At 39.1% G+C, this 23,877-nt stretch overlaps 1 protein-coding gene and 2 non-coding genes across 3 annotated transcripts; all 3 read right to left on the reverse strand.

Moving 5' to 3' along the window:
* Positions 1–562: 562 nt before the first annotated feature.
* On the reverse strand, positions 563–670 carry LOC130943219 (small nucleolar RNA R71). The gene has a single exon (XR_009071747.1). It is a non-coding gene; the product is annotated as a small nucleolar RNA R71 (small nucleolar RNA).
* An 11,536-nt stretch (positions 671–12,206) lies between these two features.
* Positions 12,207–12,314, reverse strand: LOC130943145 (small nucleolar RNA R71). Its single transcript, XR_009071677.1, has one exon. It is a non-coding gene; the product is annotated as a small nucleolar RNA R71 (small nucleolar RNA).
* A 9,543-nt stretch (positions 12,315–21,857) lies between these two features.
* Positions 21,858–22,715, reverse strand: LOC130939668 (uncharacterized). Its single transcript, XM_057867757.1, has one exon. It carries the CDS (start codon positions 22,713–22,715, stop codon positions 21,858–21,860), a length of 858 nt encoding a protein of 285 aa, XP_057723740.1.
* Positions 22,716–23,877: the final 1,162 nt, after the last annotated feature.

Genomic DNA, 23,877 nt, shown 5'->3' on the forward strand with positions numbered 1-23,877 from the left:
CTTGTTCTCTTCCCTTTCATATGAGCAGGAACAAAGACAAAGGCATTCTTGTTGAAGCTGACCCTGAACCTGAAAGGACCTTGAAGCGAAAGCTAAGAGAAGCTAAGGCACAACTCTCTGTAGAGGACCTAACAGAAATCTTCAAAGAAGAAGAACCCATGGCAGCCGAAAACAACAACAATGCCAACAATGCAAGGAAGGTGCTGGGTGACTTTACTGCACCTACTCCCGACTTCTATGGGAGAAGCATCTCTATCCCTGCCATTGGAGCAAACAACTTTGAGTTTAAGCCTCAATTAGTTTCTCTAATGCAACAGAATTGCAAGTTCCATGGACTTCCATTGGAAGATCCTCATCAGTTCTTAGCTGAATTCTTGCAAATCTGTGACACTGTCAAGACTAATGGGGTTGACCCTGAGGTCTACAGACTTATGCTATTCCCTTTGCTGTAAGAGACAGAGCTAGGACATGGTTGGACTCACAACCTAAAGAAAGCCTGAACTCTTGGGAAAAGCTAGTCAATGCCTTCTTGGCAAAGTTCTTTCCACCTCAAAAATTGAGTAAGCTTAGAGTGGAAGTCCAAACCTTCAGACAGAAGGAAGGAGAATCCCTCTATGAAGCTTGGGAAAGATACAAACAATTAATCAGAAAATGTCCTTCTGACATGCTTTCTGAATGGAGCATCATAGGTATTTTCTATGATGGTCTCTCTGAACTATCCAAGATGTCTTTGGATAGCTCTGCTGGAGGATCTATTCATCTGAAGAAGACGCCTACAGAAGCTCAAGAACTAATTGAAATGGTTGCAAATAACCAATTCATGTACACTTCTGAAAGGAATCCTGTGAACAATGGGACAAATCAGAAGAAAGGAGTTCTTGAGATTGATACTCTGAATGCCATATTGGCTCAGAACAAAATATTGACTCAGCAAGTCAATTTGATTTCTCAAAGTCTGTCTGGAATGCAAAATGCACCAGGCAGTACTAAGGAAGCTTCATCTGAAGAAGAAGCTTATGATCCTGAGAACCCTTCAATGGAAGAGGTGAATTACATGGGAAAACCCTATGGAAACACCTATAATTCTTCATGGAGAAATCATCCAAATTTCTCATGGAAGGATCAACAGAAACCTCAACAAGGTTTCAACAACAATAATGGTGGAAGAAACAGGTTTAGCAATGGCAAGCCTTTTCCATCATCTTCTCAGCAACAGACAGAGAGTTCTAAGCAGAGCCACTCTGACTTAGCAACCATGGTCTCTGATCTAATCAAAACCACTCAAAGTTTCATGAATGAAACAAGGCCCTCCATTAGAAACTTGGAGGCACAAGTGGGACAGCTGAGCAAGAAAATTACTGAACTCCCTCCTAGTACTCTTCCAAGCAATACAGAAGAAATTCCAAAAGGAGAGTGCAAGGCCATCAACATGGCCGAATTTGGAGAGGAGGAAGAGGCAGTGAACGCCACTGAGGAAGACTTCAATGGACGTCCACTGGCCTCCAATGAGTTCCCCAATGAGGAACCATGGGAATCTGAGGCTCAAAATGAGACCATAGAGATTCCATTGGACTTACTTCTGCCTTTCATGAGCTCTGATGAGTATTCTTCCTCTGAAGAGGATGAATATGTCACTGAAGAGTAAGTTGCTAAATACCTTGGAGCAATCATGAAGCTAAATAACAAGTTATTTGGTAATGAGACTTGGGAGAATGAACCTCCTTTGCTCACCAAAGAACTGGATGACTTGTCTAGGCAGAGATTACCTCCAAAGAGACAAGATCCTGGGAAGTTTTCAATACCTTGTACCATAGGCACCATGACCTTTAAGAAGGCTCTATGTGACCTAGGGTCAAGTGTAAACCTCATGCCTCTCTCTGTAATGGAGAAGCTAAGGATCTATGAGGTACAAGCTGCAAGAATCTCACTAGAGATGGCAGACAACTCAAGAAAACAAGCTCATGGACTTGTAGAAGATGTTCTGGTGAAAATTAAAGACCATTACATCCCTGATGATTTCATAGTCCTAGAGACTGGGAAGTGCATGGACGAATCCATCATCCTTGGCAGACCCTTCCTAGCCACAGCAAAGGCTGTGATTGATGTGGACAGAGGAGAATTGATCATTCAAGTGAATGAAGAATCCTTTGTGTTTAAGGCTCAAGGATATCCCTCTATCACCGTGGAGAGGAAGCATGAAGAGCTTCTCTCAAAACAGAGTCAAACAGAGCCCCCACAGTCAAAATCTAAGTTTGATGTTGGGAGGCCACAACCAAACTCTAAATTTGGTGTTGAACCCCCACATTCAAACTCTAAGTTTGGTGTTGGGAGGTTCCAACATTGCTCTGAGCATTTGTGAGGCTCCATGAGAGCCCTCTGTCAAGCTACTGACATTAAAGAAGCGCTTGTTGGGAGGCAACCCAATGTTATATTTTATCTATTTTCCTTTGTTATTTTATGTTTTCTGTAGGTTGATGATCATGAGAAGTCACAAAATCAATTGAAAAAAGCAAAAACAGAATGAAAAACAGGAAGAAAAACAGCACACCCTGGAGGAAGAACCTACTGGCGTTTAAATGCCAGTAAGGCTAGCAGATGGGCGTTTAACGCCCAGTCTGGCACCATTCTGGGCGTTTAACGCCAGAAAGGGGCACCAGACTGGCGTTAAACGCCAGATATGGGCAAGAACTTGGCGTTAAACGCCAGAAATGGGCATCAGCCCGGCGTTTAACGCCAGAATTGGCTCAAAACGCATTTTTGCATGCCATTTGGTGCAGGGATGACTTTTCCTTGACACCTCAAGATCTGTGGACCCCATAGGATCCCCACCTACCCCACCACCCTCTTTCTTCTTCTTCACCCATTCACCAATCACCTCAACCACACTTCCCCAAAAACCCCTATATAAACCCTTCTTCACTCCTTCATTTTCACACACCCTAAACACTACTTCTTCCCCTTTTGACCGAACCACAAAGCCATCTCCCTCTCCTCTATTTCTTCTTCTTCTACTCTCTTCTTTCTTCTTTTGCTTGAGGACGAGCAAACCTTTTAAGTTTGGTGTGGTAAAAGCATTGCTTTTTGTTTTTCCATAACCATTTATGGCATCCAAGGCCGGAGAAACCTCTAGAAAGAGGAAAGGGAAGGCAAAAGCTTTCACCTCCGAGTCATGGGAGATGGAGAGATTCATCTCAAGGGTGCATCAAGACCACTTCTATGAAGTTGTGGCCATGAAGAAGGTGATCCATGAGGTCCCTTTCAAACTCAAAAAGGGTCAACTTTGATCAAAGGTTGGACCAAGTCCTCACAGACATTTGTGAAGAGGGCGCTCAATGGAAAAGAGATTCAAGAGGAAATCCGGTTCAACTGAGAAGGTATGACCTCAAGCCCATCACTAAGAAAAGGATGGAGCAAACAAGAGACCCCACTCATCATGAAATCCCTGAGATGCCTCAAGGGATGCACTTTCCTCTACAAAACTATTGGGAGCAACTAAATACCTCCCTAGGAGAATTGAGTTCCAACATGGGACAACTAAGGGTGGAGCACCAAGAACATTCCATCCTCCTCCATGAAATTAGAGAAGATCAAAGAATCATGAGAGAGGAACAACAAAGGCAAGGAAGAGATATTGAGGAGCTCAAGCACTCCATAAGACCTTCAAGAGGAAGAACAAGCCGCCATCACTAAGGTGGACCCGTTCTTTAATCTCTTTGTTCTTTATTTTTCTGTTTTTTGAAAATTTATGCTTATGTTTGTCCATGTTTGTGTCTTATGATCATTAGTATCTTAGTGTCTATGCCTTAAAGTTATGAATGTCCTATGAATCCATCACCTTTCTTAAATGAAAACTGTTTTTATCACAAGAGAACAAGAAGTACAGGATTTCGAATTCATCTCTAAAACTAGCTTAATTAGTTTGATGTGGTGACAATACTTTTTGTTTTCTGAATGTATGCTTAAATAGTGCATATGTCTTTTGAATTTGTTGTTCATGAATGTTAAAATTGTTGGCTCTTGAAAGAATGATGAAAAAGGAGACATGTTACTGAGGATCTGAAAAATCATAAAAATGATTCTTGAAGCAAGAAAAAGCAGTGAATACAAAAAAAAAAGAGGAAGCGAAAAAAAACGAAAAAAGGAGAAAGAGAAAAAGAAAGAAAAAGAAAGAAATAAAGTTGTGATCCAAGGCAAAAAGAGTGTGCTTAAGAACCCTGGACACCTCTAATTGGAGACTCTAGCAAAGCTGAGTCACAATCTGAAAAGGTTCACCCAATTATGTGTCTGTGGCATGTATGTATCCGGTGGTAATACTGGAAAACAGAGTGCTTTGGGCCACGGCCAAGACTCAATAAGTAGCTGTGTTCAAGAATCATCATACTTAACTAGGAGAATCAATAACACTATCTGGATTCTGAGTTCCTAAAGAAGCCAATCATTCTGAATTTCAAAGGATAAAGTGAGATGCCAAAACTGTTCGGAGGCAAAAAGCTACTAGTCCCGCTCATCTAATTTGGAGCTAAGTTTCATTGATAATTTGGAGTCTATAGTATATTCTCTTCTTTTTATCTTATTTGATTATCAGTTGCTTGGGGACAAGCAACAATTTAAGTTTGGTGTTGTGATGAGCGGATAATTTATACGCTTTTTGGCATTGTTTTCAGTATGTTTTTAGTATGATTTAGTTAGTTTTTAGTATATTTTTATTAGTTTTTAGTTAAAATTCACTTTTCTAGACTTTACTATGAGTTTGTGTGTTTTTCTGTGATTTCAGGTATTTTCTGGCTGAAATTGAGGGACCTGAGCAAAAATCTGATTCAGAGACTGAAAAGGACTGCAGATGCTGTTGGATTCTGACCTCCCTGCACTCGAAGTGGATTTTCTGGAGCTACAGAAGCCCAATTGGCGCGCTCTCTCAACGGCGTTGGAAAGTAGACATCCTGGGCTTTCCAGCAATATATGATAGTCCATACTTTGCCCAAGATTTGATGGCCCAAACCGGCGTTCAAAGTCAACCTCAGAATTCCCAGCGTTAAACGCCAGAACTGGCACCAAAGTGGGAGTTAAACGCCCAAACTGGCACAAAAGCTGGCGTTTAACTCCAAGAAGAGTCTCTATACGAAAATGCTTCAATGCTCAACCCAAGCACACACCAAGTGGGCCCGGAAGTGGATTTTTATGTCATTTACTCACCTTTGTAATTCTTAAGCTACTAGTTCTCTATAAATAGGACCTTTTACTATTGTATTTTCATCTTTCAATCTTAGAATCTTTTGATCATGTTTTTATGATTGAACCCTCTTTGGGAGGCTGGCCTCACGGCTATGCCTAGACCTTGTTCTTATGTATTTTCAACAGTGGAGTTTCTACACACCATAGATTAAGGCTGGCCTCACGGCTATGCCTAGACCTTGTTCTTAATGCAATTACTATTGTTCTTCTATTCAATTCAACTTGTTCTTGTTCCAAGATATCACTTGTTCTTCAACTTGATGAATGTGATGATCCGTGACACTCATCATCATTCTCACCTATGAACGTGTGACTGACAACCACCTCCGTTCTACCTTAGATTGGGTGAATATCTCTTGGATTCCTGATACACGACGCATGGTTGATCGCCTGACAACCGAGCGCTCGCCTGACAAACGAGCCAGCCATTCCGTGAGATCAGAGTCTTCGTGGTATAGGCAAGAACTGATGGCGGCATTCAAGAGAATCCGGAAGGTCTAACCTTGTCTGTGGTATTCTGAGTAGGATTCAATGATTGAATGACTGTGACGTGCTTCAAACTCGCGATTGTGGGGCGTTAGTGATAGACGCAAAAGAATCACTGGATTCTATTCCGACATGATCGAGAACCGACAGCTGGATAGCCGTGCCGTGACAGGGTGCGTTGAACATTTCCACTGAGAGGATGGGAGGTAGCCACTGACAACGGTGAAACCCTTGCATAAGTTTGCCATGGAAAGGAGTAAGAAGGATTGGATGAATACAGTAGAAAAGCAGAGAGACGGAAGGGACAAAGCATCTTCATACGCTTATCTGAAGCTCTCACCAATGATATACATAAGTATCTCTATCTTTATCTTTATGTTTTATTCATATTTCATCTATAACCATTTGAGTCTGCCTGACTAAGATTTACAAGGTGACCATAGCTTGCTTCATACCAACAATCTCCGTGGGATCGACCCTTACTCGCGTAAGGTTTATTACTTGGACGACCCAGTGCACTTGCTGGTTAGTTGTGCGGAGTTGTGATAGAGAGTTGAGATTGCAATGAGCGTACCATGTTGATGGCGCCACTGATGATCACAATTTCGTGCACCAATCCTCTATGTCACAATATAGAGATTCCTTTATATGAGTAGCAGAGAAGAAAAGAATAGAAGAAGGAGAAGAGAAAAATTTGAACACGGAAAGGAAGAGAGGGTTCGAATTTTAAGATGAAAAGAAGTGTTAGTAAATGAATAAATAAATAGAAAGAGATGAGAGAGAGGAGAAAATTCGAATTTTAATTAAGAGAAAAGAAAAATATTTTTGTTTTTATTTTAATTATTAGTTAAAATTCGAAAATTAGGAAAAGAAATAAAATTAAATTTTAAATTTAAAACAATTAGTTAATTAAAAAAATTTTGAAAAAGAGGAAGGTGATTTTCGAAAATTAGAGAGAGAAAAGTAGTTAGGTGGTTTTGAAAAAAGATAAGAAATAGTAAAACAAACAAAAAGTCAATTAGTTAGTTGAAAAAAATTTGAAATTCAATTTTGAAAAGATAAGAAGTTAGAAAAGATTTTGAAATTGATTTTTGAAAAAGATATGTTTGAAAAGATATGATTGAAATTTATTTTGAAAAAGATTTGAAAAGAAAATTAAAAAGATTTGATTTTTAAAATTAAAATTGATTACTTGACTAACAAAAAACTAAAAGATATGATACTAGAATTTAAAGATTGAACCTTTCTTAACAAGAAAGTAACAAACTTTAAATTTTTGAATCAATCACATTAATTATTAGTAAAGTTTTCGAAAATTATGAAATAAAATTAAGAAAAAGATTTTGAAAATCAATTTTTAAAATTTTTGAAAATATTTAAGAAAAAAAATGAAAAAGATTTGAAAAGATAAGATTTTTAAAAATGAAATCTTGACTTGACTAACAAGAAACAACTTATTTTAAAAAAATTTTGACTAAGTCAACCAAAAGATTTCAAAATTTATGAGAGAAATAAAGAAAAGATTTTTTTTTTAATTTAATGTGGAAAGAGAAAAACAACAAAATGAGTCAAAACATGAAAAATTAAGATCAAACAAAGAAAATATGCAAAAACACTATAAATGTCAAGATCAACACCAAGAACACTTTGAAGATCATGATGAACATCAAGAACTTATTTTTGAAAAATTTTGAAGAAAAGAAAAACATACAAGACACCAAACTTAGAGATTTTTCATGTTTAGATACTATGAATTCAAAAATGCATATGAAAAACAACAAAAGACACCAAACAAGAAAATATGAAGATCAAACAAGAAGACTTATCAAGAACAACTTGAAGATCATGAAGAACACCATGCATGAGTTTTTTGAAAATTTTTGAGAAAAATAAAAATATGCAATTGACACCAAACTTAAAAATTGACTCTAAACTCAAACAAGAAACACAAAATATTTTTTGTTTTTATGATTTTATTAAATTTTTTTTTGGATTTTATGAAAATTATTTTGGAAAAACGAAAAAGAAGAAAAAGTTTTTGAAAGCTTTTTGAAAACTTTTTGAAAATAAAATAAAGGTTGAAACAAGAAGAAAATTACCTAATCTGAGCAACAAGATGAACCGTCAGTTGTCCAAACTCGAACAATCCCCGGCAACAGCGCCAAAAACTTGGTGCACAAAATTGTGATCTCAATGGCACCAACAACTTGGTACGCACAATTGTAATCTCAACTCTTTTTCACAACTTCGCACAATTAACCAGCAAGTGCACTGGGTCATCCAAGTAATAAACCTTACGTGAGTAAGGGTCGATCCCACGGAAATTGTCGGCTTGAAGCAAGCTATGGTCACCTTGTAAATCTCAGTCAGGCGGATTCAAATGGTTATGGAGTTTTAATAATTTAAAAGATAAATAAAACATAAAATAAAGATAGAGATACTTATGTAATTCATTGGTGGGAATTTCATATAAGTGTATGGAGATGCCTCATTCCTTTTGAATCTCTGCTTTCCTATTGCCTTCATCCAATCCTTCATACTTCTTTCTATGGCAAGCTGTATGTTGGGTGTCACCGTTGTCAATGGCTACTTTCCGTCTTCTTAGGGAAAATGGTCCTTGATGAGCGGATAATTTGTACGCTTTTTGGCATTATTTTTAGTATGTTTTTAGTAGTTTTAGTTGAGTTCTTAGTATATTTTTATTAGTTTTTAGTTAAAATTCACTTTTCTGGACTTTACTATGAGTTTGTGTGTTTTTCTGTGATTTCAGGTATTTTTTGGCTGAAATTGAGGGACCTGAGCAAAAATCTGATTCAGAGACTGAAAAGGACTGCAGATGCTGTTGGATTCTGACCTCCCTGCACTCGAAGTGGATTTTCTGGAGCTACAGAAGCCCAATTGGCGCGCTCTCAATGGCGTTGAAAAGTAGACATCCTGGGCTTTCCAGCAATATATGATAGTCCATACTTTGCCCAAGATTTGATGGCCCAAACCGGAGTTCAAAGTCACCCTCAGAATTCCCAGCGTTAAACGCCGGAACTGGCACCAAAATGGGAGTTAAACGCCCAAACTGGCATAAAAGCTGGCGTTTAACTCCAAGAAGAGTCTCTACACGAAAAATGCTTCATTGCTCAGCCCAAGCACACACCAAGTGGGCCCGGAAGTGGATTTTTATGTCATTTACTCATCTCTGTACACCCTAGGCTACTAGTTCTCTATATATAGGACCTTTTACTATTGTATTTTCATCTTTGGATCATTTTCGATCTTAGGATCATCTTTGGACATCTAGTTCTTAGATCATTGGGAGGCTGGCCTCACGGCCATGCCTAGACCTTGTTCTTATGTATTTTCAACGGTGGAGTTTCTACACACCATAGATTAAGGTGTGGAGCTCTGCTGTACCTCGAGTATTAATGCAATTACTATTGTTCTTCTATTCAATTCCGCTTGTTCTTTGTCCAAGATATCACTTGTTCTTCAACTTGATGAATGTGATGATCCGTGACACTCATCATCATTCTCACCTATGAACGTGTGACTGACAACCACCTCCGTTCTACCTTAGATTGGGTGAATATCTCTTGGATTCCTGATACACGATGCATGGTTGATCGCCTGACAACCGAGTGCTCGCCTGACAACCGAGTGCTCGCCTGACAACCGAGCCAGCCATTCTGTGAGATCAGAGTCTTCGTGGTATAGGCAAGAACTGATGGCGGCATTCAAGAGAATCCGGAAGGTCTAACCTTGTCTGTGGTATTCTGAGTAGGATTCAATGATTGAATGACTGTGACGTGCTTCAAACTCCTAGCAGGCGGGGCGTTAGTGACAGACGCAAAAGAATCACTGGATTCTATTCCGGCCTGACCGAGAACCGACAGATGGATAGCCGTGCCGTGACAAGGTGCGTTGAACATTTCCACTGAGAGGATGGGAGGTAGCCACTGACAACGGTGAAACCCTTGCATAAGCTTGCCATGGAAAGGAGTAAGAAGGATTGGATGAAGACAGTAGGAAAGCAGAGAGACGGAAGGGAAAGCATCTTCATACGCTTATCTGAAGCTCTCACCAATGATATACATAAGTATCTCTATCTTTATCTTTATGCTTTATTCGTATATCACCATACCCATTTGAGTCTGCCTGACTAAGATTTACAAGGTGACCATAGCTTGCTTCATACCAACAATCTCCGTGGGATCGACCCTTACTCGCGTAAGGTTTATTACTTGGACGACCCAATGCACTTGCTGGTTAGTTGTGCAAAGTTGTGTTTATGCCATGGTATTGAGCACCAAGTTCTTGGGGCCATTACTAGGGATTATTTGAGTTGTGAAAAGTAGTGATCACAATTTCGCACACCAAGTTTTTGGCGCCGTTGCCGGGGATTGTTTCGAGTATGGACAACTGACGGTTCATCTTGTTGCTTAGATTAGGTATTTTTTTTCAGAGTTCTTAAGAATGAATTCTAGTGTTTCAAGGTGATGTTCTTATCATCACCAAAGCTGATTGATTCTTATCAATTTAGCTCTTGAATGCAATGTCCTGCTGAAGCTTGGCTAGCCATGTCTAATTTCTTTAGACTAAAGCTTTAGACTAACATTGCATGATTCCTGGAATTCTCATTAAGAATTTTGATACCTTTATTTTCTTTTCCACTTAATTTTCGAAAAAAAAGCACAAAAAAAATAAAAAAAATTAATTACAAAATCATAAAAACCAAAAATATTTCTTGTCTAAGTCTAGTGTCTCATTTTAAGTTTGGTGTCAATTGCATGTTTCTGTTCTTCTTGCATTTTTCGAATTTATGCATGTGTCTTCATTAATCTTCAAGTTGTTCTTGATGATTGCCTTGTTTTGATCTTTGAATTCTATTGACTTGAGTGTTTTGTTATTTCTCATGTGCATTCTCATTTTGTTAGTGTCAATAGTATACAAACTGCTAAGTTTGGTGTCTTGCATGCATTGTTATTTGATTTTAGTTGCATTTTGATTATTCTTCATTATTAAAAATCCAAAAATATTTTTACTTTGTGTCTTTTCAAGTCAATAATACAGAGAATTGAAGATTCAGAACATACTGCAGAGGAATTATACAGAAAAAGCTGGGCGTTCAAAACGCCCAGTGAAGAAGGACAGACTGGCGTTTAAACGCCAGCCAGGGTGCCTGGTTGGGCGTTTAACGCCCAAAAAGGTAGTGCATTGGGCGTTAAACGCCAGAATGTGCACCATTCTGGGCGTTTAACGCCAGGATGGCACAAGAGGGAAGATTTTGTTTTCAAAATCAATTTTTTTCAAGTTTTCAAAGTTTTTCAAAATCAAATCTTTTTCAAATCATATCTTTTCAATCAAATGTTTTCAAAATCAATTTCTTTCCTTTTTCAAAGATACTTGCTAACAATTAATGATTTGATTGAACATTTCAAGTATGATTGCCTTTTCTGTTGAGAGAGGTTTAATGTTTGAATCATATCTTTTCTTGTTAGGCAAGTCATTAATTTTTAAAATCAAATCTTTTTAAAATTGTTTTCAAATCATATCTTTTCAATTATATCTCTTTAAAACCATAACTTTTCAATCATATCTTTTTAATCACATCTTTTTCAAAATAGTTTTCAATTATATCTTTTTAACTTCTAATTTCAAAATCTTTTTAAAAAATTACTTGATTTCTTTCCCACTCTTGGTTTTCGAAAATCAATTAAAGTTTTTCAAAATGTTTTTAAAATATTTTTAATTTAATTTTCGAAATTTCTTCCCCTCTTCTCACATCATTCTATTTATGGAGTACCACTCCTCCTCAATGCACAATTCGAACTCTGTCTCACTAAGTTCGAATTCTTCTCCTTCTTCCTTCTATTTTTCTTTTCCTCTGACACCTCAAGGAATCTCTATACTGTGACATAGAGGATTCCACATTTTCTTGTTCTCTTCTCTTTCATATGAGCAGGAACAAAGACAAAGGCATTCTTGTTGAAGCTGACCCTGAACCTGAAAGGACCTTGAAGCGAAAGCTAAGAGAAGCTAAAGCACAATTCTCTTTAGGGGACCTGACAGAAATCTTCAAAGAAGAAGAACCCATGGCAGCCGAAAACAACAACAATACCAACAATGCAAGGAAGGTGCTGGGTGACTTTACTGCACCTACTCCCGACTTCTATGGGAGAAGCATCTCTATCCCTGCCATTGGAGCAAACAACTTTGAGCTTAAGCCTCAATTAGTTTCTCTAATGCAACAGAATTGCAAGTTCCATGGACTTCCATTGGAAGATCCTCATCAGTTCTTAGCTGAATTCTTGCAAATCTGTGACACTGTCAAGACTAATGGGGTTGACCCTGAGGTCTACAGACTTATACTATTCCCTTTTGCTGTAAGAGACAGAGCTAGAACTTGGTTGGACTCACAACCTAAAGAAAGCCTGGACTCATGGGAAAAGCTAGTCAATGCCTTCTTGGCAAAGTTCTTTCCACCTCAAAAATTGAGTAAGCTTAGAGTGGAAGTCCAAACCTTCAGACAGAAGGATGGAGAATCCCTCTATGAAGCTTGGGAAAGATACAAACAATTAATCAGAAAATGGCCTTCTGACATGCTTTCTGAATGGAGCATCATAGGTATTTTCTATGATGGTCTCTCTGAACTATCCAAGATGTCTTTGGATAGCTCTGCTGGAGGATCTCTTCATCTGAAGAAGACATCTACAGAAGCTCAAGAACTAATTGAAATGGTTGCAAATAACCAATTCATGTACACTTCTGAAAGGAATCCTGTGAACAATGGGACAAATCAGAAGAAAGGAGTTCTTGAGATTGATACTCTGAATGCCATTCTGGCTCAGAACAAGATATTGACTCAACAAGTCAATTTGATTTCTCAAAGTCTGTCTGGAATGCAAAATGCACCAAGCAGTACTAAGGATGCTTCATCTGAAGAAGAAGCTTATGATCCTGAAAACCCTTCAATGGAAGAGGTGAATTACCTAGGAAAACCCTATGGAAACACCTATAATTCTTCATGGAGAAATCATCCAAATTTCTCATGGAAGGATCAACAGATACCTCAACAAGGTTTCAACAACAGTAATGGTGGAAGAAACAGGTTTAGCAATGGCAAGCCTTTTCCATCATCTTCTCAGCAACAGACAGAGAGTTCTAAGCAGAATACCTCTGACTTAGCAACCATGGTCTCTGATCTAATCAAAACCACTCAAAGTTTCATGAGTGAAATAAGGTCCTCCATTAGAAACTTGGAGGCACAAGTGGGTCAGCTGAGCAAGAGAATTACTGAACTCCCTCCTAGTACTCTCCCAAGCAATACAGAAGAAAATCCAAAAGGAGAGTGCAAGGCCATCAACATGGCCGAATTTGGAGAGGAAGGAGAGGCAGTGAACGCCACTGAGGAAGGCCTCAATGGACGTCCACTGGTCTCCAATGAGTTCCCCAATGAGGAACCATGGGAATCTGAGGCTCAAAATGAGACCATAGAGATTCCATTGGACTTACTTCTGCCATTCATGAGCTCTGATGAGTATTCTTCCTCTGAAGAGGATGAGTATGTCACTGAAGAGCAAGTTGCTAAATACCTTGGAGCAATCATGAAGCTAAATGACAAGTTATTTAGAAATGAGACTTGAGAGGATGAACCCCCTTTGCTCACCAAAGAACTAGATGACTTGTCTAGGCAGAAATTACCTCAAAAGAGACAAGATCCTGAGAAGTTCTCCATACCTTGTACCATAGGCACCATGACCTTCAAGAAAGCTCTGTGTGACCTAGGGTCAAGTGTAAACCTCATGCCTCTCTCTGTAATGGAGAAGCTAGGGATCTTTGAGGTACAAGCTGCAAGAATCTCACTAGAGATGGCAGACAATTCAAAGAAACAAGCTTATGGACTTGTAGAGGATGTTTTGGTGAAGATTGAAGACCATTACATCCCTGCTGATTTCATAGTCCTAGAGACTGGGAAGTGCATGGATGAAACCATCATCCTTGGCAGACCCTTCCTAGCCACAGCAAAGGCTGTGATTGATGTTGATGGAGGTGAACTGATCATTCAAGTGAATGAAGAATCCTTTGTGTTTAAGGCTCAAGGATATCCCTCTGTCACCATGGAGAGGAAGCATGAAGAGATTCTCTCAAATCAGAGTCAAACAGAGCCCCCACAGTCAAACTCTAAGTTTGGTGTTGGGAGGCCACAACCAAACTCTAAGTTTGGTGTTGAACCCCCACAGTCAAACTCTGAGTTTGGTGTTGGGAGGTTCCAACATTGCTCTGAGAAAATGTGAGGCTCCATGAGAGCCATCTGTCAAGCTACTGACATTAAAGAAGCGCTTGTTGGGAGGCAACCCAATGTCATATTTTATCTATTTTCCTTTGTTATTTTATGTTTTCTGTAGGTTGATGATCATGAGAAGTCACAAAATCAATTGAAAAAGCAAAAACAAAATGAAAAACAGGAAGAAAAATAGCACACCCTGGAGGAAGAACCTACTGGCGTTTAAACGCCAGTAAGGCTAGCAGATGGGCGTTTAACGCCCAGTCTGGCACCATTCTGGGCGTTTAACGCCAGAAAGGGGCACCAGACTGGCGTTAAACGCCAGATATGGGCAAGAACCTGGCGTTAAATGCCAGAAATGGGCACCAGCCCGGCGTTTAACGCCAGAATTGGCTAAAAACGCAGTTTTGCATGCCACTTGGTGCAGGGATGACTTTTCCTTGACCCCTCAGGATCTGTGGACCCCACAGGATCCCCACCTACCCCGCCACCCTCTCTCTTCTTCACCCATTCACCAATCACCTCAACCATTCTTCCCCAAAAACCCATCTTCACTCCTTCATTTTCACACACCCTAAACATTACTTCTTCCCCCTTTTGGCCGAACCACAAAGCCCTCTCCCTCTCCTCCATTTCTTCTTCTTCTACTCTCTTCTTTCTTCTTTTGCTCGAGGACGAGCAAACCTTTTAAGTTTGGTGTGGTAAAAGCATTGCTTTTTGTTTTTCCATAACCATTTATGGCATCCAAGGCCGGAGAAACCTCTAGAAAGAGGAAAGGGAAGGCAAAAGCTTTCACCTCCGAGTCATGGGAGATGGAGAGATTCATCTCAAGGGTGCATCAAGACCACTTCTATGAAGTTGTGGCCATGAAGAAGGGTCAACTTTGATCAAAGGTTGGACCAAGTCCTCATAAACATTTGTGAAGAGGGCGCTCAATGGAAGAGAAACTCAAGAGGGAAGCCGGTTCAACTGAGAAGGCATGACCACAAGTCCATCACTAAGAAAAAGATGGAGTAAACAAGAGACCCCTCTCATCATGAGATCCCTGAGATGCCTCAAGGGATGCACTTTCCTCCACAAGACTATTGGGAGCAAATTAACACCTCCCTAGGAGAATTGAGTTCCAACATGGGACAACTAAGGGTGGAGCACCAAGAACATTCCATCCTCCTCCATGAAATTAGAGAAGATCAAAGAATCATGAGAGAGGAGCAACAAAGACAAGGAAGAGACATTGAGGAGCTCAAGCACTCCATAAGATCTTCAAGAGGAAGAACAAGCCGCCATCACTAAGGTGGACCCGTTCTTTAATCTCCTTGTTCTTTATTTTCTGTTTTTCGAAAAATCATGCTTATGTTTATCTATGTTTGTGTCTTGTGATCATTAGTGTCTTAGTGTCTATGCCTTAAAGTTATGAATGTCCTATGAATCCATCACCTTTCTTAAAAGAAAACTATTTTTATTACAAAAGAACAAGAAGTACAGGATTTCGAATTCATCTTTAAAACTAGCTTAATTAGTTTGATGTGGTGACAATACTTTTTGTTTTCTGAATGTATGCTTGAACAGTGCATATGTCTTTTGAATTTGTTGTTCATGAATGTTAAAATTGTTGGCTCTTGAAAGAATGATGAAAAAGGAGACATGTTACTGAGGATCTGAAAAATCATAAAAATGATTCTTGAAGCAAGAAAAAGCAGTGAATACAAAAAAAATCGAAAAAAAAAGGAGAGAAAAAGAAAGAAAGAAATAAAGCTATGATCCAAGGCAAAAAGAGTGTGCTTAAGAACCCTGGACACCTCTAATTGGGGACTCTAGCAAAGCTGAGTCACAATCTAAAAAGGTTCACCCAATTATGTGTCTGTGGCATGTATGTATCCGGTAGTAATACTGGAATACATAGTGCTTTGGGCCACGGCCAAGACTCATGAAGTAGCTGTGTTCAAGAATCATCATACTTAACTAGGAGAATCAATAACACTATCTGGATTCTGAGTTCCTAAAGAAGCCAATCATTCTGAATTTCAAAGGATAAAGTGAGATGCCAAAACTGTTCAGAGACAAAAAGCTACTAGTCCCGCTCATCTAATTGGGGCTAAGTTTCATTGATAATTTGGAGTCTATAGTATATTCTCTTCTTTTTATCTTATTTGATTTTCAGTTGCTTGGGGACAAGCAATAATTTAAGTTTGGTGTTGTGATGAGCGGATAATTTGTACGATTTTTGGCATTGTTTTTAGTATGTTTTTAGTAGTTTTAGTTGAGTTCTTAGTATATTTTTATTAGTTTTTAGTTAAAATTCACTTTTCTAGACTTTACTATGAGTTTGTGTGTTTTTCTGTGATTTCAGGTATTTTTTGGCTGAAATTGAGGGACCTGAGCAAAAATCTGATTCAGAGACTGAAAAGGACTGCAGATGCTGTTGGATTCTAACCTCCCTGCACTCGAAGTGGATTTTCTGGAGCTACAGAAACCCAATTGGCGCGCTCTCAACGGCGTTGGAAAGTAGACATCCTGGGCTTTCCAGAAATATATGATAGTTCATACTTTGCCCAAGATTTGATGGCCGAAACCGGCGTTCAAAGTCACCCTCAGAATTTCCAGCGTTAAACGCCGGAACTGGCACCAAAATGGGAGTTAAACGCCCAAACTGGCATAAAAGCTGGCGTTTAACTCCAAGAAGAGTCTCTACACGAAAAATGCTTCATTGCTCAGCCCAAGCACACACCAAGTGGGCCCGGAAGTGGATTTTTATGTCATTTACTCATCTCTGTACACCCTAGGCTACTAGTTCTCTATATATAGGACCTTTTACTATTGTATTTTCATCTTTGGATCATTTTCGATCTTAGGATCATCTTTGGACATCTAGTTCTTAGATCATTGGGAGGCTGGCCTCACGGCCATGCCTAGACCTTGTTCTTATGTATTTTCAACGGTAGAGTTTCTACACACCATAGATTAAGGTGTGGAGCTCTGCTGTACCTCGAGTATTAATGCAATTACTATTGTTCTTCTATTCAATTCCGCTTGTTCTTTGTCCAAGATATCACTTGTTCTTCAACTTGATGAATGTGATGATCCGTGACACTCATCATCATTCTCACCTATGAACGTGTGACTGACAACCACCTCCGTTCTACCTTAGATTGGGTGAATATCTCTTGGATTCCTGATACACGATGCATGGTTGATCGCCTGACAACCGAGTGCTCGCCTGACAACCGAGTGCTCGCCTGACAACCGAGCCAGCCATTCTGTGAGATCAGAGTCTTCGTGGTATAGGCAAGAACTGATGGCGGCATTCAAGAGAATCCGGAAGGTCTAACCTTGTCTGTGGTATTCTGAGTAGGATTCAATGATTGAATGACTGTGACGTGCTTCAAACTCCTAGCAGGCGGGGCGTTAGTGACAGACGCAAAAGAATCACTGGATTCTATTCCGGCCTGACCGAGAACCGACAGATGGATAGCCGTGCCGTGACAAGGTGCGTTGAACATTTCCACTGAGAGGATGGGAGGTAGCCACTGACAACGGTGAAACCCTTGCATAAGCTTGCCATGGAAAGGAGTAAGAAGGATTGGATGAAGACAGTAGGAAAGCAGAGAGACGGAAGGGAAAGCATCTTCATACGCTTATCTGAAGCTCTCACCAATGATATACATAAGTATCTCTATCTTTATCTTTATGCTTTATTCGTATATCACCATACCCATTTGAGTCTGCCTGACTAAGATTTACAAGGTGACCATAGCTTGCTTCATACCAACAATCTCCGTGGGATCGACCCTTACTCGCGTAAGGTTTATTACTTGGACGACCCAATGCACTTGCTGGTTAGTTGTGCAAAGTTGTGTTTATGCCATGGTATTGAGCACCAAGTTCTTGGGGCCATTACTAGGGATTATTTGAGTTGTGAAAAGTAGTGATCACAATTTCGCACACCAGTCCTCTACTATTTCTGTACGGCTAATCAACTGTCGGATTTCTCGTCTCGGATGAAAAATACCATGCACATATATCGTATGGCTAATCAGTTATTAGTTCTTGATCGTGTAGGAATAGAATTTACTATCCTTTTGTGTCTATCACCACGCCCTACAGTCGCGAGTTTGAAGCGTGACACAGTCATCCCATCTCAGATCCTACTCGAAATACCACAGACAAGGTTTAGACTTTTCGGATCTCATGAATGCTGCCAATGGATTCTAGCCTATACCACGAAGATTCTACTCTCGGATTCAGATGCCCCATTTTTAGAGGGGAGTCGATGTGAATCGTTGATTAGAAACCCAAGAGATATACATTCAAGCTTGTTTTCATGTAGAACGGAAGTGGTTGTCAATCACGCATTTAAAAGTGAGAATGGTGATGAGTGTCACATAATCATCACATTTATCAGGTTCTTGTGTGCGAATGAATATCTTAGAATAAGAATAAGTATGAAATTAATAGAAGAACAATAGTACTTGTAACACCCTACCACACAGGGCCTTACGCTTAAGTCGTAAAGCAGAGGTGGCAAGGTATTACGACCTCTAAAAGAAAATGATATCTACATAGATATAGTTGGGTGAAATCATATCTAGGAGCCTTGAAGAACAAGCTAAAAAAATCGATAAACAGAAAATCGTGACACACTCGCATGGATATTCGTAAAACGGACAGGTAAAATCGAAAGATAACTGAACACATATATATACATATCAGAGTTCCAAAACTCAGATAGCAAGCTCCAGACTCGACCTGCGAAGCTAAGGCTGACCAGAGTATATAATTATGTATATATACAACCCAAAATAAAACTCAAACCACAAAATAAACCCCTGTATCTCCAAGTCGACCTCTAGGAGGGACAAAACACAAAATATACATGCGGAGATTCTATAAACATATATACATAGCCTAAAACAAAATATGACAGTCCAAAAGACCGTTCTTTGCTTGTAAAGAGGATACCCAAACGCTCAACGAGGTGTCTCTCGACCTGCATCTGAAAAACAACAACATAGTATGGGATGAGAACCGGAGGTTCTCAGTATGGTAAAGGTGCCCGCATAGTTAATATAAAAGGTCTCGGGAAAGCCAGAGGCATTCCTAGAACTTTGACACTCAGATTTCAGCTTAAGAATTCAACTAAACCAGAAATTAGGTAAGTTGTCTAAGGTATTCTAATTCTGAATCTAACTTTAACCTAATAATTCACGTTCTGTCTCCTCTAATCCTCCGAATCATTGGTGAAACAATCCTCTCTCTTCACACCTTCGCCAAGAAGGATTTCTCAGAAAATATACACATATAGTTCAAGCAAGAAAAGCACAGGTAGAGAAGCATTTACAGCAAGTAGAACAAGTAGCGGATAGGCAGAACTAAACAGTTAAGCAAACCAAAACAATGCACACTCAAGCAAACAAACAAATGCATATGATGTATGCCTGTCCTATAGCTAATGAGTCTCATCTGTCGGTTATACAGCCAACCCGACAAGTCCTGGTAGTTAACCATTGGACAGTCCCTCTGTGCGCGCATCCCCAAGCTCAATAATATACCATGGAGTTAAACTCCAAGCTCAAATATAATATTTCATGGAGTCACACTCCAAGCTCAGTAATATAGTATTCCATGGAGTTAAACTCCAAGCTCAATAATATAATGTTCCATGGAGTTAAACTCCAAGCTCAAATATAATATTCAATATTCATATATATATGCATGCCCATGGGGGAATCCGGGGAGTTAAAGTGCCCGGTCACATCTTGCGACAGAGGGTCAACAAATAGTCTCAAATACACAAGCTACATAATAATCTCTTTCTTTTTAAAATACCACCTCAAATCAAACTCCAATTCTTATAGAAGTTTTGGCAGTATCTCCTCTAAAGCTCGAATTTCTGCCACCCTTCAAGGGTCCCAACTATCAAATCAAACACCTCTCAGTCCTTCAAATCATTTCCAATAACAAATTATTTCATAATCAAACAAATACCAATATTAAATCTTTTTCCAAACCGACCAACTTCAACAGCAAATTATTGACAACAGCTAAACCTCACATTTTATACCATATACACAATCTATCAAATATTCATTCATTTCATTTCTATCTTAAGGTCTTCTAGCCTAAGTTTTCACGTGACATTAAACGTTAACTACGAGAAACTAAAACCATACCTTCGTACGGAATCAAAATATTCAAAGCTCCGGAGAAGCTTTTTGACTGAGCTATTGAAGAAGAAAATGTCCAGAATCGTTTATGCCTCCTAAAACTCCCGTTGGCCAAATTCAAAAGAAAGAGAAGTTACGTCACTGTCAACTTCCACTAATAAAAAATGGTACCAACGTGTAAAGGAGGAGGTTACAAATACTCTTACCGGATTAGATTTTTAATTGGAGTTACGGATTTCAAGAAATCAAAGCCAGAAGTTTGGTGGGATTTAAGTTTCCTTTTTTCCTCTCTCGGCTACGCTCTTCCTTTTTTTTTTCTTTCCTCGTTCTCTTACGCTCTTCCATATATATATATATATGGCTTAAGGAAGCCTATAAGCCACCGCCTTGGCTTTCTTTATTATTATACAAGCCTTATGATATATATATATACACACAATCCCATATATAATGATGATAATAATATATATGTAACTTAATGTAAATTATAAACCGCCTTTCACTTTCATGTTTTATAATTAATAATAGTAATAATAATACTAGTAATAGTAATGATAATCATGTAATAATAATAATAATAAACGTAATAATAGTAATAATAATAGTAACGTAATAAATATAATAACAACAGTAAATTTATAATACTAGGGAGTAAAATTATATAAACTTATAATACATATAATATTCATGAAAATTATATCCAATGTTTATAATAATAATAATAATAATAATAATAATATAGATTTGATTAAATTCAAATTATTATAAAATTAGTTCAATTACTAATAATAAAAATAATTTTTTTTTAAAATAAGGAATTCTAATTTTATAAAATAAATTATAACTCATTTATATTTATATTTTTTTTAAAATTGAGGGTTGCTACATCCTATCCACCTTATAAAAATTTTCGCCCTCGAAAATTGATATAAAATGGAAGAGACTCATACTAACGTAACTTCCCTTCTTAAACATGTCAAAGAAAAACAGAAAGATTTGACATGTTTAGTTTGCAAATTCAGGATATTCTTATGGCTTAAAAGTCTACGCAAAGCGGAATATACAAGATAAACTCGATGCAGAAAGGTTATAAGGCAGGTTGGTATTGGAACGACGGGTTTATCGCTTCTAATACTCGCTTCATCTAGCTCCCAGGTTTTGCTGATTCTAATGGTGTCACCTTTCGTAATTCAATCGAAACTGGTTCAGCCTCTGACACTAAATCTATCACAACTTACTCTTTCTCTTGACACATAACCGATTATCAATTACGGGTTCAACCTATGTCATGTCTCTTCCTCATAACTTACCATCTCTGGGTTTCAGGTAACTGTCCCGCACAACTCTCAACATTTCCGGTTCTTTATGTATAACTTAAGTTGTATACTCAAAATAATTCAACCCACTACTGCTGCGCCACTCTTATTATTATTCTCCAAGAATTTAGTCACTTTTCTAGGCTGACCAACTATCGTTCTGTCTCACCATTCGGAGGTTTTTAGTCGATCGCTCAATTGAAAATCACAAGGCTCACAACTCGGTAATGTACTACAATGAATGCTACGTGCTATTTACTACGCAAAGCAGTCAGAAATTTCGATTATCAGTGCGTGATTACCTCTAATCGGAGTATCTGCGGTTCCAGCACCATCCGCTGTCATAGTGAACACGCGTCCCTGATGTTGTGCCTTTCCAGCTTCTTAATTCTTCTTCTTTTCTGGACAATTCCAAGACAAATGCCCAGCTTCACCACAGTAATAGCATACACCTAAACCAGCCCTGCACGGAGTATTCGGGTGGTACTTTCCACACCTTCTACAAGTTAAATCATTCGGTGGGGTTTGAGCTTGTTTTCCTTTGCCTCTTCCCTGGCTGTTATTATTACTGAATCTCTGAAAGTTATTCTGACCCAAATGTGGTTGTCGGGTGTAACCGCCTCGCTTAAAATCTGGTCCTCTAGGGGCGAAGTTCCTTCCCTGATCTCTCCTAACAAAAATTCGCTGATCACTCTTATCTGATGTCGCCTTTCTCAGACAATCCTCAGCAACTCTACTTTTGTTTACCAGTTCTGAAAACACTCTGATCTCCATTGGTGCAACGAAGCTCAGAATATCACTTCGAAGACCTCCCTCATACTTAATACATTTCCACTCAGCAAAATCATCAGGCGCACCTTGACAAATACGAGAAAAGCGACATAACTCCTCAAACCTGCTAGTATACTCAGCAATAGTCATCTGTCCCTGCTTTAACTGCATCAATTCAAGTTCTTTGGCATTTCTGGCTGAATTAGGAAAGTATTTCTTATAGAACTCTGTTCGGAAAACCTCCCAAGGAATCACAGCGCCATCTGGCTGCAGGATACGTCGTGTCCTCTGCCACCAATGCTGAGCCTCACCCTGCAGCTGATAAGTTCCAAACTCAACCCATTGCTCCTCAGGAACCTGCTGAGCCTGCAGTGCCCGTTCCATAGCTTGAATCCAATTATCTGCATCTGTGGGATTTGAGGTTCCCCTAAAGGTCGGAGGGTGAACTTTCAGAAATGTAGCAAGTGTCATGGGACCGTCCTCATCATTATTGTTTCCGTGATTACCCTGGTTTATCTAATTACCCAGTGCCTCGGCTGTCGTCTGCATAGCCGCAGCCATATTTCCCAGGGCAGCCATGAAGTCTACTGCATCATTCCCTGCCAGGCCAGGAGTAACAGTGCCTATCCTACCTCTACCTCTACCTCGGCCGCGACCGCGTCCGTGAGTCGACATCTGGTCCCTTCACACACCAAACAAGTGATATTAAGTTGATCAGTCTCAATATCGCAAGTCTAATGCTTCAAGTTCCAAATGCATGCTCATGAACGTTTATGCCACATATATCGATCAGATATCCTAATAGCACATACACACACCCAGAGTATGCTCAGAAGCATAATCAGTCCATCCCTCAGGCTCTATAGGAACGAACTGCTCTGATACCATAATGTAACACCCTACCACATAGGGCCTTACGCTTAAGTCGTAAAGCAGAGGTGGCAAGGTATTACGACCTCTAAAAGAAAATGATATCTACATAGATATAGTTGGGTGAAATCATATCTAGGAGCCTTGAAGAACAAGCTAAAAAAATCGATAAACAGAAAATCGTGACACACTCGCATGGATATTCGTAAAACGGATAGGTAAAATCGAAAGATAACTGAACACATATATATACATATCAGAGTTCCAAAACTCAGATAGCAAGCTCCAGACTCGACCTGCGAAGCTAAGGCTGACCAGAGTATATAATTATGTATATATACAACCCAAAATAAAACTCAAACCACAAAATAAACCCCTGTATCTCCAAGTCGACCTCTAGGAGGGACAAAACACAAAATATACATGCGGAGATTCTATAAACATATACATAGCCTAAAACAAAATATGACAGTCCAAAAGACCGTTCTTTGCTTGTAAAGAGGATACCCAAACGCTCAACGAGGTGTCTCTCGACCTGCATCTGAAAAACAACAACATAGTATGGGATGAGAACCGGAGGTTCTCAGTATGGTAAAGGTGCCCGCATAGTTAATATAAAAGGTCTCGGGAAAGCCAGAGGCATTCCTAGAACTTTGACACTCAGATTTCAGCTTAAGAATTCAACTAAACCAGAAATTAGGTAAGTTGTCTAAGGTATTCTAATTCTGAATCTAACTTTAACCTAATAATTCACGTTCTGTCT

Source organism: Arachis stenosperma, chromosome 7 (assembly GCF_014773155.1).
Source record: "Arachis stenosperma cultivar V10309 chromosome 7, arast.V10309.gnm1.PFL2, whole genome shotgun sequence".
NCBI classification, from domain to species: domain Eukaryota; kingdom Viridiplantae; phylum Streptophyta; class Magnoliopsida; order Fabales; family Fabaceae; genus Arachis; species Arachis stenosperma.

Coding starts and splice junctions, on each gene's coding strand:
- LOC130939668 (XM_057867757.1), bottom strand. CDS start 22,715: ATGACACTTGCTACATTTCTGAAAGTTCACCCTCCGACCTTTAGGGGA.